General features: G+C 40.8%; 1 protein-coding gene across 1 annotated transcript; it reads right to left on the reverse strand.

Annotated features, from left to right (window-relative positions):
- Positions 1 to 9,181: 9,181 nt before the first annotated feature.
- LOC120424885 (tumor susceptibility gene 101 protein) lies at positions 9,182 to 11,024 on the reverse strand. Its single transcript, XM_039589171.2, has 6 exons — positions 10,817 to 11,024; positions 10,622 to 10,712; positions 10,193 to 10,564; positions 9,928 to 10,130; positions 9,528 to 9,871; positions 9,182 to 9,466 (listed from the first exon to the last, which is right to left on the reverse strand). The coding sequence occupies exons 1-6, from the start codon at positions 10,853 to 10,855 to the stop codon at positions 9,280 to 9,282; spliced, it is 1,236 nt and encodes a 411-aa protein (XP_039445105.1). The 5' UTR covers positions 10,856 to 11,024; the 3' UTR covers positions 9,182 to 9,279.
- Between the last annotated feature and the right edge of the window lie 2,779 nt (positions 11,025 to 13,803).

Below are 13,803 nucleotides of genomic sequence, written 5' to 3' on the forward strand. Positions count from 1 at the left end.
CCCTACATGGGCCAATGTTATTTCAAGTTTCCCTTTAATTTTTTTCAAAATTGGTTCGTGCTTAATCGTAAACGCAATTAAAACAATGAATATATTTATTTTGTAGCTTAATTAAGCTTAGTTTTGATTTTTTTAGTATAGGAAATTATCGTATGTGTTTGGCAGGTTAACGATTTTGTTCTTTTTTCATCAAATTTTGTATGCAAAACTTTTGATCTTGGAATCATATCAGCGCTGAATGAAAATCTAAGGCAAGCCGCAAAATCTCCCAAGCAGCCGCCAACCTGTTCGGCTTTCTCCATGCACGGGTTCCCATACAACGCATCCAAGAAATACATTGAAAGCCCTCCCATTTGTACACGATGGACGGTATGAATGTGGTAGTCCAGGGTGTGCAAGAAAGCTTTAGGACAGGCGGCGGAAAAGCGCGCGAGAAGAGACGCGAGCAGGGAGAGAGCAAAGTTCGAAAAGGAGAGAGAAACTTCCGTGTTTTGCTCTCTCCCAGCTCGCGTCTCTTCTTGCGCGCTTTTCCGCCGCCTGATGTTCCTATTTTTTTCAGAATCTGGGCTTTTGCACATCCGGTCGATGTTGGCCCAAGCTGGAGGAATATGACCCCTTGTGAAGTAGTTTTGGTCTTCCACTATCCACATCCATGCTCCGCCATTACAGCATACTGCCCTTATGCTCCCTTCCCAATCCCCGGCGTTGATTCTAACTACTAACGAAAACGAAAATCATAGATGAGAAAAAGTCAATGCGGATGAAATCGATTTTCGTATCCGCCACAAATACTGGTAGTAAGTGCATCTCCAGCGCTGGTTGCAAACATCGAAGCAAATCAACCCCACCACGGTACGTGTTGCGGTAGCAAATTTGCTCTCAGATTTCACTTTGCTACTCGGTATTCAGCCTTTTTGCTACTAGGAAAAATCGAATCAAGCACGGAAAAAAATTAAAAATGCGAAAAATTTATGAAAAATCCAAATTAACAAAATTAAAAAATAACAAAATTAAAAAAAAATTAGAAAACTTAAAAACTTAAAAAAATAAAATAAAAATATTTTTTTTTAAAAAGCTTAAAAAATAGAAATCAATTAAAAATAAAAAAATAAAAAAAATATTAAAAACAATAAAAAAAATAATAAAAATAAAAAATAAAAAACATTAAAAATTTAAACATAAAATCTAGATAAAATTAAAAAAAAATATTTTAAATTCAAGAAAAAAATAATTAAAATATTTTCGTCAATTTTATAAATAATTTCAAGCTCTTAGTTTTTACGACTTTCTTCATGATTAAAAAAAAAATTCAAATTCAAGAAAAAAATAATTATCTTTTTCTTGAATTTGAAATATTTTTTTTTAAATGACGAGTTGGTGTTTATTCGGGGAAAGAGGGTTAACACAGAGTGGGTGGTGTTTATATAAAAGATGCGCGTGGCAAAGCCTACTGCGCCTAAAGCTAACTAAATCTAATCACCAGGGCCGCACTTAGGGTTGACTTCCAACACCCCCTCTCAAACCTAAAGTGCTTCGAAGCTTCTCGGTCGAAACAGCTTCGGCCCTTGGTGAACACATCGGCGAGCTGGTCACTTGTCAGGAGGAACTGGCAACTTGGTGAGTTCTTCCTGGCCAGCTATCACGGATGTTGTTGTTGCGGATGCTCCGAGGTTCATCCGCTTCCGGTCTTGTAGATCTTCTTCGTAGTGTACTTGCTCTCCTCTTGACTTGCCACCGGAGAGTTGATGGCGGTTCTGATCGGCCAAATCGGTTCGCAGGCAGAACAGAATGTTGAGCGGCGATCGTTGATGTCGCTCCCTCGGTCTCCGCCCGCTACTCCCAGCAGCGGATCGACGGTCTCGTTCCGTTTGCGCTCCTTCAAGCTTCGAGATCTTCTTGAACAGCATTCGACACCTGTACCGCTTTTTCCGGTTTTGCAGCGCCTTCGCACCAACCAGCGATTTGTTCATCTTGCGCACCTTACTCCCCCTCTCAAATCCTGGAGGCTTCCGTTCTTCTGTCTGGTGCAGCTGTTCCACCGCTTCTGCCGGCAGCTCACGAACGACGATTCGGGCGTACGTTTCTTTGTAGTCGTACCCCGCACGTTGCGAGCACCCCGTCACGACGAGACGAGCTTTGTACATGGCAGCGGTACCGTCTTCTTCCTTCTTAATCCTGAACACCCTCTTGCAGCACACAACTCGGCGACCATCAGGAGCCTTCATGTCGTTGATAGCACGTTTCCACAGCGGCCGGTCGTTGCGATTCTGCAGCGCTTCATTGGTGTCGAGATTCTCGTCCACGTAGGCCTCGGCGGCGACGCAGACGTCGTGGTCGGGCCTTGCCGGCCACTTCAGCTTCAACTCGTGGTCGGGCCTTGCCGGATGCTTCTTCACGCGACCTCTTCTTTCTCCCACAGCTTCCTCCAGTTCTGATACTGCGTTATCTTCAGGCACTTCTTCTTCTTCTTGCACTGTGTCATCTGCATCCGATTCTTCACTGTCGAGTTGATCGTCCGTGCACACTTTATCTTCCGGCACTTCTTCTTGACTCTCCAACTCAGCCACCACGGTCGATCCACACATCTCGAGCTCTACGTCAAGCACGTACAAACTTCCGTTCCACGTTGCAGTGCACTTGACGTCTCCGTCCTTCGAGATTCGAGCATGATTCCGGCCAAACGTGACTTCCATTCCGCGCTCAGCCACCTTCTCCACGGAGAATAGGTTCGACGTCAATCCAGGCACGTACAGGACGTCGTGAACCGTGCAGTTCAACGTCCTTTTTCCGACGACGGCCTTCATTTTCACTTCTCCGACGTAGCGACTTTCGAGCGGCACTCCTCCTTCAGCCACGTTGACCACCTTCGGGGTTTCCATCCGACGCACATTCACCAGCAGGTTCTTTTCGCCAACCATGTGCTCGGAAACATCACTGTCCAGCACCCACCGGAACTTTCCGTCTGTTTCCTCACTGTTGGCTTCTTCCGCTTCTGGCACGAACGGCACGTCTTCCTTGGCACCGGCACTGCTTTCCGCCGCATGCGCCTTCCACTTCTTCGGCTGCTGCACACTTCCGGCAGCGTTTTTCTCCTTCTTCTTCAGCGGGCAGTCCACCTTCGTGTGCCCCGGTTTCCCGCAGACGCGACACTTGAACGGACACGTTCCGTTACTTCCGGCACGCACTGCTTTCCGGTCCGACATTTCCTTCAGGGCTTCCCAAATCAGCTTCGGCGATGAAATTCCGCGAACGGCCTCCTGTTTCGGCTCGGCAATCGTCTTGAGCAGGAACAACTTACACTTTTCGTCCTCTTCCTTCCGGGACTTCCGAAGTGCTTCCTTCCGCACCCGCTCCGCCACGCCTTCCTCCGCAACCACCGTGAAAAACGATTCCTCCTCCAGCGTCCGCTCGATACAGTGGTGGAGTTTCTGCGCCTTCAAATCCGCTTCGATCCGCAAACTCCAGCACGGGAAATTCGTCCCGTCGAACACGTGCGACACAAACTCGTTTTCCATCGCAACGGTTCTTTTCGCGTCTTACTCCCGAAAAACTTAACTCACTTTCGAATCGCGAATGTGGCGTCACCTTCCCGAACTTTTCGCGCACATGGAAAAAACTTTTTCCTTCCGTTCGCGGTTTCCTTGGCAACGCGCCACGCGATTTGCTGGGCCACACAACCTGACGAGTTGGTGTTTATTCGGGGAAAGAGGGTTAACACAGAGTGGGTGGTGTTTATATAAAAGATGCGCGTGGCAAAGCCTACTGCGCCTAAAGCTAACTAAATCTAATCACCAGGGCCGCACTTAGGGTTGACTTCCAACATTAAACATAAAAAACTCGTAAAAACTAAGAGCTTGAAATTATTTATAAAATTGACGAAAATATAAATATAAAAATTAAAATCCAGGCTTTTTGATTACGTCCTATAATCAAATGTTAACATTTGGTGAATCCTGCTTATTCCGATGGAGGTGTGAGAAGGACATACTCATGGTACGTTCGTTTGAAGAACCGGTGCGGCACTGAGTGCCGCACTCGTCGGTGCCAGTTTTGGTTCAATCGAACGTCATTTGTCAGTGCGCGTGGAACTCGCATGAAACTGAAAAAATATCGAGTGCGGCACTAGAGTTTCAGTTCCAAGATGGCGGCGAAACTCGTGCGGAACTAGCGCGAGTTTCTTCAAAGAAACACTTTGACAGCTCTGAGTGCGGCACTCAGTGTGGAACTAGCCATCAAACGAACGTACCATCAATGTTTGCATTTGTTTACAGGGCCTAATCAAAGGAAGACATCAAATGGAATTATGCACGTAAAAATCGAATCAAGCTAGGAAAAATCGAATCAAGCACGGAAAAAATAACAAAATTCTAAAAAAATAGAAAACCTAAAAACTTAAAAAAATAAAATAAAAATATTCTTTTTAATTAAAACGCTTAAAAAATTTAAATCAATTAAAAATAAAAAAAAATAAAAAAATATTTAAAAAAATTCAAAAAAAACATTACAAATTTAAAAATAAAATCTAGATAAAATAAAAAAAAAATATTTCAAATTAAAAAAAAATATTAAAATATTGTGAATACAAAGAGACGAGTTGTTCCTTTTAATTCCGCTATATTTAATAGGGGAAATAAACCCATTTTAAGCCTAATAAGCGGTCTTGTTTGAATGATGTTGGATAATCTGGAGTGTTCCTTGAAATTCAGTAAAACCAAGTACACCAACGAGTAGAGCAACTTTTTGTGAACATTTCTGTTTATTTTCACTTTTATTAAAAGTTATGCTATTTCTTTTACAAGCATTTTAAAAAAATATTTCAAAAACGCATTCTAATCAGTCGTGTGCAATGGGCCACGCCCATTTTTCTATTTTCAGCTTAGTTCTTTTTTTCTTCCAACGTTCGTTTGGGTCTGCTTCGTGCTGCCAAAATTCATGAAATTTTGAGCGAACACTCACGAAAAGTAGCATTTATAGAGAAAGTTTCCTGGCAACACCACAAGCGCTGCTGGTGGTGTTGGTGGCCACCCTTTGTTCTTTATTTGCCTTTGTCTCTCGCTCGGTTTTCTTCAGGCTTCGCTTGGAATGGGTCATCAAGATTGAAACGTCAAAAGACTTGGCGCGTTTGTTTTTTTGATGGCGCTTGCTAATTATTTACATCTTTCGGGATTATTTTTCAAGTGAGTGACTAAGTAACGGTCAAAAGAACATGTTGACGGTAGTTGGAAGCAATTTTATATCTTAAGCGCTTTGAAATCGTTAGTGCAAGTGAAAGGATATTGATGGCGACTTTCGTTAAGCAGTTAAACTCTGATCTTGCGTGTGGATGTGTGTGCCACCAAAATGATGAGAAATAGAGTTATCTACGTGCGCATGTATTGCGTGTACGTACACGAAAAAAAGTGAGGTTAAATTTTGTACCGTCCAGCAAAACAAATGGCTTGCTAGTGTGCGTGAGAGCGGGCTTAGATAACTCTATGGTCTCGCAAAATAGAAATTATGACCAAAAGTGCATTAAATTTGATCTTTTTGGCCAGTAAGTGGCATACATTTGCGTGCTTACTCGAGGCGGTGCTGTTGCTGGTAAGTTTACAGCCTAAATAGTATTTTTTTAGCTTTAATCGAGCATCAAACTCTCCATATGACGAAGATAGGTGTTTGATTAGAAAGGGTATATTTCCCCTATAATATATAGCGGAATTAAAAGGAACAACTCGTCTCTTTGTATTCACAGTAATGCATTCTGCTAAAACGCTCAACCAAACCACGATTAAAATATTTTCGTCAATTTTATAAATTATTTCCAGCTCTTAGTTTTTAACGACTTTTTTTTATGTTTAAAAAAAAATATTTCAAATTCAAGAAAAAAATAATTATCTTTTTCTTGAATTTGAAATATGTTTTTTGATACATAAAAAAACTCGTAAAAACTAAGAGCTTGAAATAATTTATAAAATTGACGAAAATATAAATATAAAAATTAAAATCTAGGCTTTTTTGATAACGTCCTATGATCAAATGTAAATCAATAAATAAAAAAACAAAAGAATTTTTTCGGTATTTATAAGCCGGGTGCAAATTTGATTTGCAACCCAGCGCTGCAGATGCCCTAAGGTAGTAAGTGTGAAAAAAACAATGAAAAAGGAAAAAAATGACTAGATATATAGGAAAAAGTCGTGTCACGGAATTCACAAAATAGTTCCAGCTGTCAAAATGCTTATCCGCCCTTTTCAAATGATGCTCCAGGTATGCCAATGCGGATGAATTGATGATCCCCTCACAAAACATAAAACATAGATGGAAGGAAGTAATCGAAATCTCTCAAATGAAAAAGAAAAAAATGCTAAGCTGGAAAGTCCTCACAGGGAATATTTTAGGTGATCCAGAAAAGTTCTCAATCCATGTGACTTTTTTTTTTGCGAACATACAGCTATTCCGCAGCATCTTCACATTTTTCAGTATTTTTTTTTCTCTCGCAAATAACATATCTAGAGTTTTTTTTTAAAAAGGTCCAATAAGATATTGTGTTTCATATGTTTATAGCACCTATTCAAAAAAACTCTAGATATTTAGATTTCCCAATCAGGGACCGTCAACATCCACAGAAACTTTAGAACATTTCGTTCCGTTGCGTACCACTCTTTCGGTAGATGTTGAATTATTCAAAGAAAATATTAATATTAACCCTTCGTCATTATTTTCGGATTGAATAATTGTTCGGAAGGCGTTTATTTTCCTTGGGTATGTCGAATATATATTTTTATTTTTGTCGAATAATAATTTGATTCAGCAACAAGAACTGAACGCACATGATTTGCAACAGTTAAAAATAAAAGCGCTGCACTACACAGTGGCACACTCGTCGTGAACTCTCAGAAACAGCAGTGTGCAGAGTGTCACACCAACATGAGTAATTTAAGGAGGGGGGGAGTAATGAAGATTATGAGTAATTCTCGCTGAAAGTGGACCACTATTTACACAAGGTGCTCAAAAATCAAAAGCAATGTACTTTTCCAATAGCCCCCACCAAGTTATGAAAGAAACCATGTTTGGTTGGTTGTATTTGTCCTCACCTCGGCGCCACGAAGCTAAAACATTTTTTTTAATTGGTAATTTTTTGACTTAGGCGCGTCTACAAAATTGCTAATAACTTTGCAAAACTTCAACGAACCTTTGATGTTTAGGGGTGTTTTGGAAAGGAAATGAGCAGAGCTTTCGAATGCATTTGTCAGAAAAATACCGTTTCATACATTTTTTAGCCACAAAACACCAATGTATTTTTAAAAGTCATTTTTGAAGGCCGGCGCCCCGCTCTATCGAAAAACTGACAAATCCATTCGAAAGCTGAGACGATTTTACATAAAGGACCAATAAATCTAAGGTGTATGTTCCTCCTATCTTTTTTAATCTTATTTTGATTCTGCGAGCGCAGCGCTCCATTCGCATTTCGGCCACCAAAAATGTTGCAATTGACTTGCCCCATTTTAATGTTTTGTCAAAAAATATAGGTGTTCACTTTTTAAATGATAGTTTATTGTCCAAGGATCAAAATGCACTTTCGATAATTGACCAATATTAATGTTTTTGGGTTCTTCCAGGCATTTTAATGTCGAAAAATTGTTTTTTTTACTTTTCTTTTTGTAAAATGCTCACTTACAATTGGGTGGACTTTTTTTTCAGTAGAACTAATGAATGTAGCATGTAGGAAATTTCACTACGAACATTTTTCTCTAACAAAAAACGTAATTTTGATACTCCAGTGCCAAGATATTTTGGTTTTAGTGAGAAAAAAAAGTGCCAATTTTACAAATTTCTCAGAATTAACAAGCACGGCCTATTATTTACATGCGGCATATGTTTTGGAGGCCAGAGTATGGTTTCTTATAGTTATTTTGGTCGCTGAATTCGGAACTGGAATCAAATATCAGATTAACAGTTAAATTTGGAGCCACGCCCAAAAGTTATTTGCGGTAATATGCTGTAATTTTAATTGCTAGTGCATTCGGTCATATTTCATCTTTCGCTCACCTTTAATTGATATTTTACACACGGATTTTTTTATGGAGAATGGTTTTTCAACTTCTGATTGTTTTGAGAGGCCTATGTGGCTATGGGGAATACACGCAAATAATATTTGAGCGTGGCTAAAATACCACTCATCACTGTTTATCTGAAATTTGATTCCAGATTCGAATTCAGCGACTAAAATAACTATAAGAAACCATACTCTAGCCTCCAAAACATATGACGCATGTAAATAATAGGCCGTGCTTGTTAATTCTGAGAAATCTGTAAAAGTGGCACTTTTTTTCCACTAAAACTAAAATATCTTGGCACTAGAGTATCGAAATTACGTTTTCTTTTAGAGAAAAATGTTCGTAGTGAAATTTCCTACATGCTACATTCATTAGTTCTACTAAAAAAGAAGTCCACCCAATTGTAAGTGAGCATTTTACAAAAAAAAAAAACAATTTTTCGACATTAAATTGCCTAGAAGAACCCAATAACATAAATATTGGCCAATTATCGAAAGTGCATTTTGATCCTTGGACAATAAACTATCATTTAAAAAGTGAACACCTATATTTTTTGACAAAACATTAAAAGGGGGCAAGTCAATTGCAACATTTTCGGTGGCCGAAATGCGAACGGAGCGCTGCGCTCGCAGAGTCAAAATAAGATTAAAAAAGATAGGAGGAACATACACCTTAGATTTATTGGTCCTTTATGTAAAATCGTCTCAGCTTTCGAATGGATTTGTCAGTTTTTCGATAGAGCGGGGCGCCGGCCTTCAAAAATGACTTTTAAAAATACATTGGTGTTTTGTGGCTAAAAAATGTATGAAACGGTATTTTTCTGACAAGTGCATTCGAAAGCTCTGCTCATTTCCTTTCCAAAACACCCCTAAACATCAAAGGTTCGTTGAAGTTTTGCAAAGTTATTAGCAATTTTGTAGACGCGCCAGTCAAAAAATTACCAATTAAAAAAAATGTTTTAGCTTCGTGGCGCCGAGGTGAGGACAAATACAACCAACCAAACATGGTTTCTTTCATAACTTGGTGGGGGCTATTGGAAAAGTACATTGCTTTTGATTTTTGAGCACCTTGTGTAAATAGTGGTCCACTTTCAGCGAGAATTACTCTTATGTTTTTTTTTTCTTTTTTGTTACGAATGCACAATAACCTAAGATCTAGAATATATATTGTTCTGCTTTCCGCTCGCCACCTCCTGCCACAAACTTGCCTATTTACATACATTGGTCGGATCGCTGGATCGCCCAAACTAGGCCGGAAAGCCCGCCTTCTGGCGGCACTTTTGCATGAGCGCCCGCAGCATAAACTGCTTGCGCGAGAGCTGCCGCACGTGCTTCAGGAACACCTCCAGATCGATGACGCCGCTGCGCAGCGCTTCGCCCATAAAGTAGACCGCGTCCTCGATAGCTGCCTCCTCGGCGTACGCGTTCAGCAATCTTAAATGTTGAGGTTTTGTGTGAATTTTTAGCATGATAGGGGGGAAGTGTGTCAACTTACTGTTTGTAGAGCGGTGCCGTCGTGGTGACCGCCTCGTCCACGTCGATTCCGTCGACCTTTTCGAGACCCTCGAGGGCGCGCTCCAGCTCCTGCTCCTTGTCCTTGAGTACGGAGATCGATTTGGCGAGTTCCTGCTCGTCGCGCTCCAGCCGGCCGACGATGTCGTTGATTTTGCTCTGGCCCTCGTTCAGCTCTTGCTGGGTGCGTTTCAGCGTTTGGATCTCCGCCTGGCACTGGTTGACCTTCTCCTGGATGCGCCGCTTCAGTTTGTCCTCGACGGCGCTGACGAGCGAGGCCTTGATGTGCTCCTCGGTGATGGTTCCGGTGCCCTGGGCCGACGGGTTCTACGGGGAGACGTTATTAACGCCTGAGAAAGAAGTTGCTTCGAGATTCTACTCACATAACCGGTGTTGTAACCGCCGGCTGTGGGCATTCCCTGCGGCATGTACGGTGGATAGCTGGCTCCAGCTCCGGACGGTTGACCGTAGCCGCCGTATCCTCCTCCGGCAGCCGCCGGGTACGGTGGAAACTGTTGCTGCTGCTGCTGCGGATACGGACAGTACGGACTCTGGGTGCTCGTCGGCGGTTGAGGCATGAAAGATTCTGCAAAAAAGCCTTGTTCAAGACATCGATTTTTCAAATTCCAACGAAACCCCCGCACTTACGTGTCGGATACGGCGTCTGCTGCTGCTGCTGCAGCGGCATCACTTCCGTCTTGGCCGCATTCTTGGGCTTGGAGTAAACCGGCGGGTAATCCCCGAAGGTGACGATCATCACCTGTATGAGCCCGAGCAGGTCCGAATGCGCCGGGTTCCAGTCGTGCAAGTACGGCAGATAGATCTTCCCGTTGTGGTCCACGTACATGGACACCTTGATGTGCATGTCGGACGTCGGCTGGACGTAACAAAGGGGCGCGTACCGGGGATGCGTGTCCAGCAGCCAGATCGCCACCGGAATGTGGTACGTGTTGCCCTTGTACCGCACCGGAATGGTTCCCTTCAGGTTGAGCAGCTGCTTCACCGTGCCATCGTTGAATGCTGCGAGAAGATACTAATTAATAACTTCCCCCAAACGAACCTCCCGGAACCACTCACCGTACTCCTCAACCCGATAGGCCAACGCCTTGTACTGTTTGAGGCAGTCGACGACGTCCTTCTTGGTCGCAGCGACATCCGTGTACGAATACTGTTCGTCAGAGAGAATATAAGATAACCAATCCAAGATTGTTTAATCAATTTCTGCGGCCAGACAATGACTAATTTAGTGCGCTGTTGGATCTTTGGACTTACGTTGGACAGCAATCGGCCGAGATCTTCCATTTTAGACATAGTACACACGCACGACTACACGGGGAATCTCATGCAGAACGAAAGTGGTCCCGGAATCGGCCAAATAAAGCAAAATTCTCCTTCTTCTGGCTGATGAAAACTTTCGGAGGAAAAATTAACACAAACTAACGACGATGACGGCCCGATGAGTTCCACAACATCGTCGTCAGCATAAAAATTTAATGTTGACCAACTGACAGCTGTCATCATCATCGTCGCGAAGAGGGCAGTGTTGCTTGTTTTTTGATTTTTCTCTTTGAACTTGGATCTCTACACAGCGGCACTCGGAAAAAATAACACGATGAATTTGGCGTTATCAGATTTTTGATTGGAATCAAACTTGGGTACATTTTGCGCATCTGAAAACTTGACAAGCAATAGGGTCCTTAAGCCCTATGTAAATTTGTATGTACAACTTTAAAAAAATCAAATCAAATTATTCGCTCTACAGCATTGCCTTGGCGTTCTCGATTGCGAGATTCCTACTCGAAACTAGGTGTCCGAAGGCTAGATTGTTGAGGCAATTGCAAACCTCTTTTTACACCTTAGCTCGCCTTAGCTTCCATCCATCCCGGGATTCGAACTGACGACCTTTGGATTGTTAGTCCAACTGCCTACCAGGGACTCCACCGAGACAGGACGACCCAGAGAGACGACTCCTACCACCTGGACTGAGCTAACGACCTAACCTTTTTAGGTTAGTCCGGGGCCAACATTTACTTCCCGTCCGACGGATGTCGCAATCTTATATTAGAGAAAAGCAGATACATTTTGTGCATTTTTGGAGTCTTTTTTAATTTTAGATTAGAGAAATTTTGAAGAAAATTTCGTGTTTTGATTATCCGGTGTCAAATTTTGACGAAGACTTCAGATAATCGAGTACGATCTGTAAACAAATTTTCAAATCCTTAGATTTTTCAATCATTCAATTATTTGAAATATTATAATTTAATTTTTCTGGTTTTTTAATGTACAAATTCACGCAGAAAAATAGACATATTTGAATCAACAAAACGTTTTGTTGATTTGAAAATCAACATTTTTGTTGAATCAACGCTAAACGTCAAAGCAACTTTTTGAAAACAACAAAAGATTTTTTTTGGAATTGAGAAAATCAAGGTTTGTTACAACGCAAAATCGACGTTGATTATATTCAACAAAAAAATTGTTGAAACAAACCTCGTACAGGCTGATTCTACAAAATATTTTTATGCGTGTTTTTAAATTTTTTAATTTTTTGTGTGTGGAATTTTTACATTCGAGAAGTCAAGAATTTTAAAATTTTAGCTTTTTAGATTTTTAAAGTGGAGTACCCGGCGTGGTTGCAATGTATTTCTTATTTATAGACCACTCAACCACAACCACTCAAATCGGGTACTCTTTTTTAGATTTTTTTAAGCTTTGAATTTTAGAATTGTAGGAAGATAGAATTTTTAAGAATTAGGAATTGAGAAATTTCGTATTTTTGAAATTTAATTTGGCTCTGTACAAGTTCCGAGTGAAACTCATAGCACACAGTGTAAGAAATCAACTTCAAATAATAAATAGAGCTTTATGACGTTTCGCGTACGCACACTAGCGCACCGCCTGATTTTGCTGGCCGGACAAAATTTAACCTCAATCTTTTTTGTGTACGTACACGCAATACATGCGCACGTAGAAACCTCTATAGGTTCCCAAAACCAAAGCTAAAAATTCGATTCACCACCTACATTCGAGTAGGAGAACTTTGGTGCAAGGTTACGTTTACGTTTTTGCGCGATAAGTGCAAAGGGGAGTGAAAACTATTTTAAGGTTTTTTAAAAGAAAATTGATCTTTTGGAATAAAATAAAGTTAACAGGAGGTAAGAAATAAAAAGTTCTATCTAAGTTGCCTTTTTTATTGAAAATTCTGAGATCCGGATTGAAAACGCGAGAATGAGGTTAGATTGCTTATTTTCAAAATCATTCCAATTACCATTTTTCAAGCAGATCTTTGCTTTTATGGTAGAAGTGACTTTTAAAAACATGTGTCCACTTGAATAATCTACATTCTCAATTGATTAGTTAGGTTTTGGTTGATTAAAACATTCCCTTATTTTGAATCAGATAATAAACAGGTTAAATCGGCCCTCACAAAAATATTTTCGTTTATATCAATTGGGTCCTAAAATGAAGCTTAGATTGATGATATTATTGTTTACAGCGATAAAGCTTATTTTTCTGAGTACAATGACACTTTGTACGACCACAAACAGTTTAAAATGGATTTTTGAAAAATTAACCTCGCGGTCCTTCTTGACAGAAAAGCTCCTACTTGACAGCTCGTTCCAAGGGGACCATAGTTGATCCATCGAAAAAATGTGGTCTTGTCAAAAAAAAAAATTGCATTAAAATTGAAAAAAGTGATCAGAAATGGTTTTTAATCGTGTTTTTTACAGTTGTACATAAAAATTGACATAGGGCTTTAGTACCCAATTATGCTATTTATTTCTTAAGACTAGTATGCAGATCGGAAGGAAAGGGGTAAAGAAACAGCTTTACGAACAGCAGAACAAAGGAGAGGGAGCGATTTCTTGGGGCTTTTCTTCACCCTCTCTGGCTTGCTTGCGCTGCCGCTGCTGCCCATTTGAAATTTTTCTTGACCGGTTCCTTCCGAAGTGCGTATACCGCTGTATGGATGACACCTTATTGCTACACTGAAAATCAGCATTATACTTGTGTAAAAGTGAACTGAACAGTGTGTAATGTTGATTCTCAGTGTAAGAAATCAACTTCAAAGAATAAATTTGCATGCAAAAAATCAGCAAATTCGTCAGAGTCAACTTTTTACAGTGCACATGTTTTTCTCTACAAATCTAAAATCACATCTGTGGAGACTTTCTGCTTCAAAAATCACTCCGCTGTCATTTTTGACAAGCCCTGTCAAAGCCACGCTCGTCTCGTCCCGCAGCAGCCCAGCTGCAAAT

This window comes from Culex pipiens, chromosome 3 (assembly GCF_016801865.2).
Source record: "Culex pipiens pallens isolate TS chromosome 3, TS_CPP_V2, whole genome shotgun sequence".
Classification (NCBI taxonomy): Eukaryota; Metazoa; Arthropoda; class Insecta; order Diptera; family Culicidae; genus Culex; species Culex pipiens.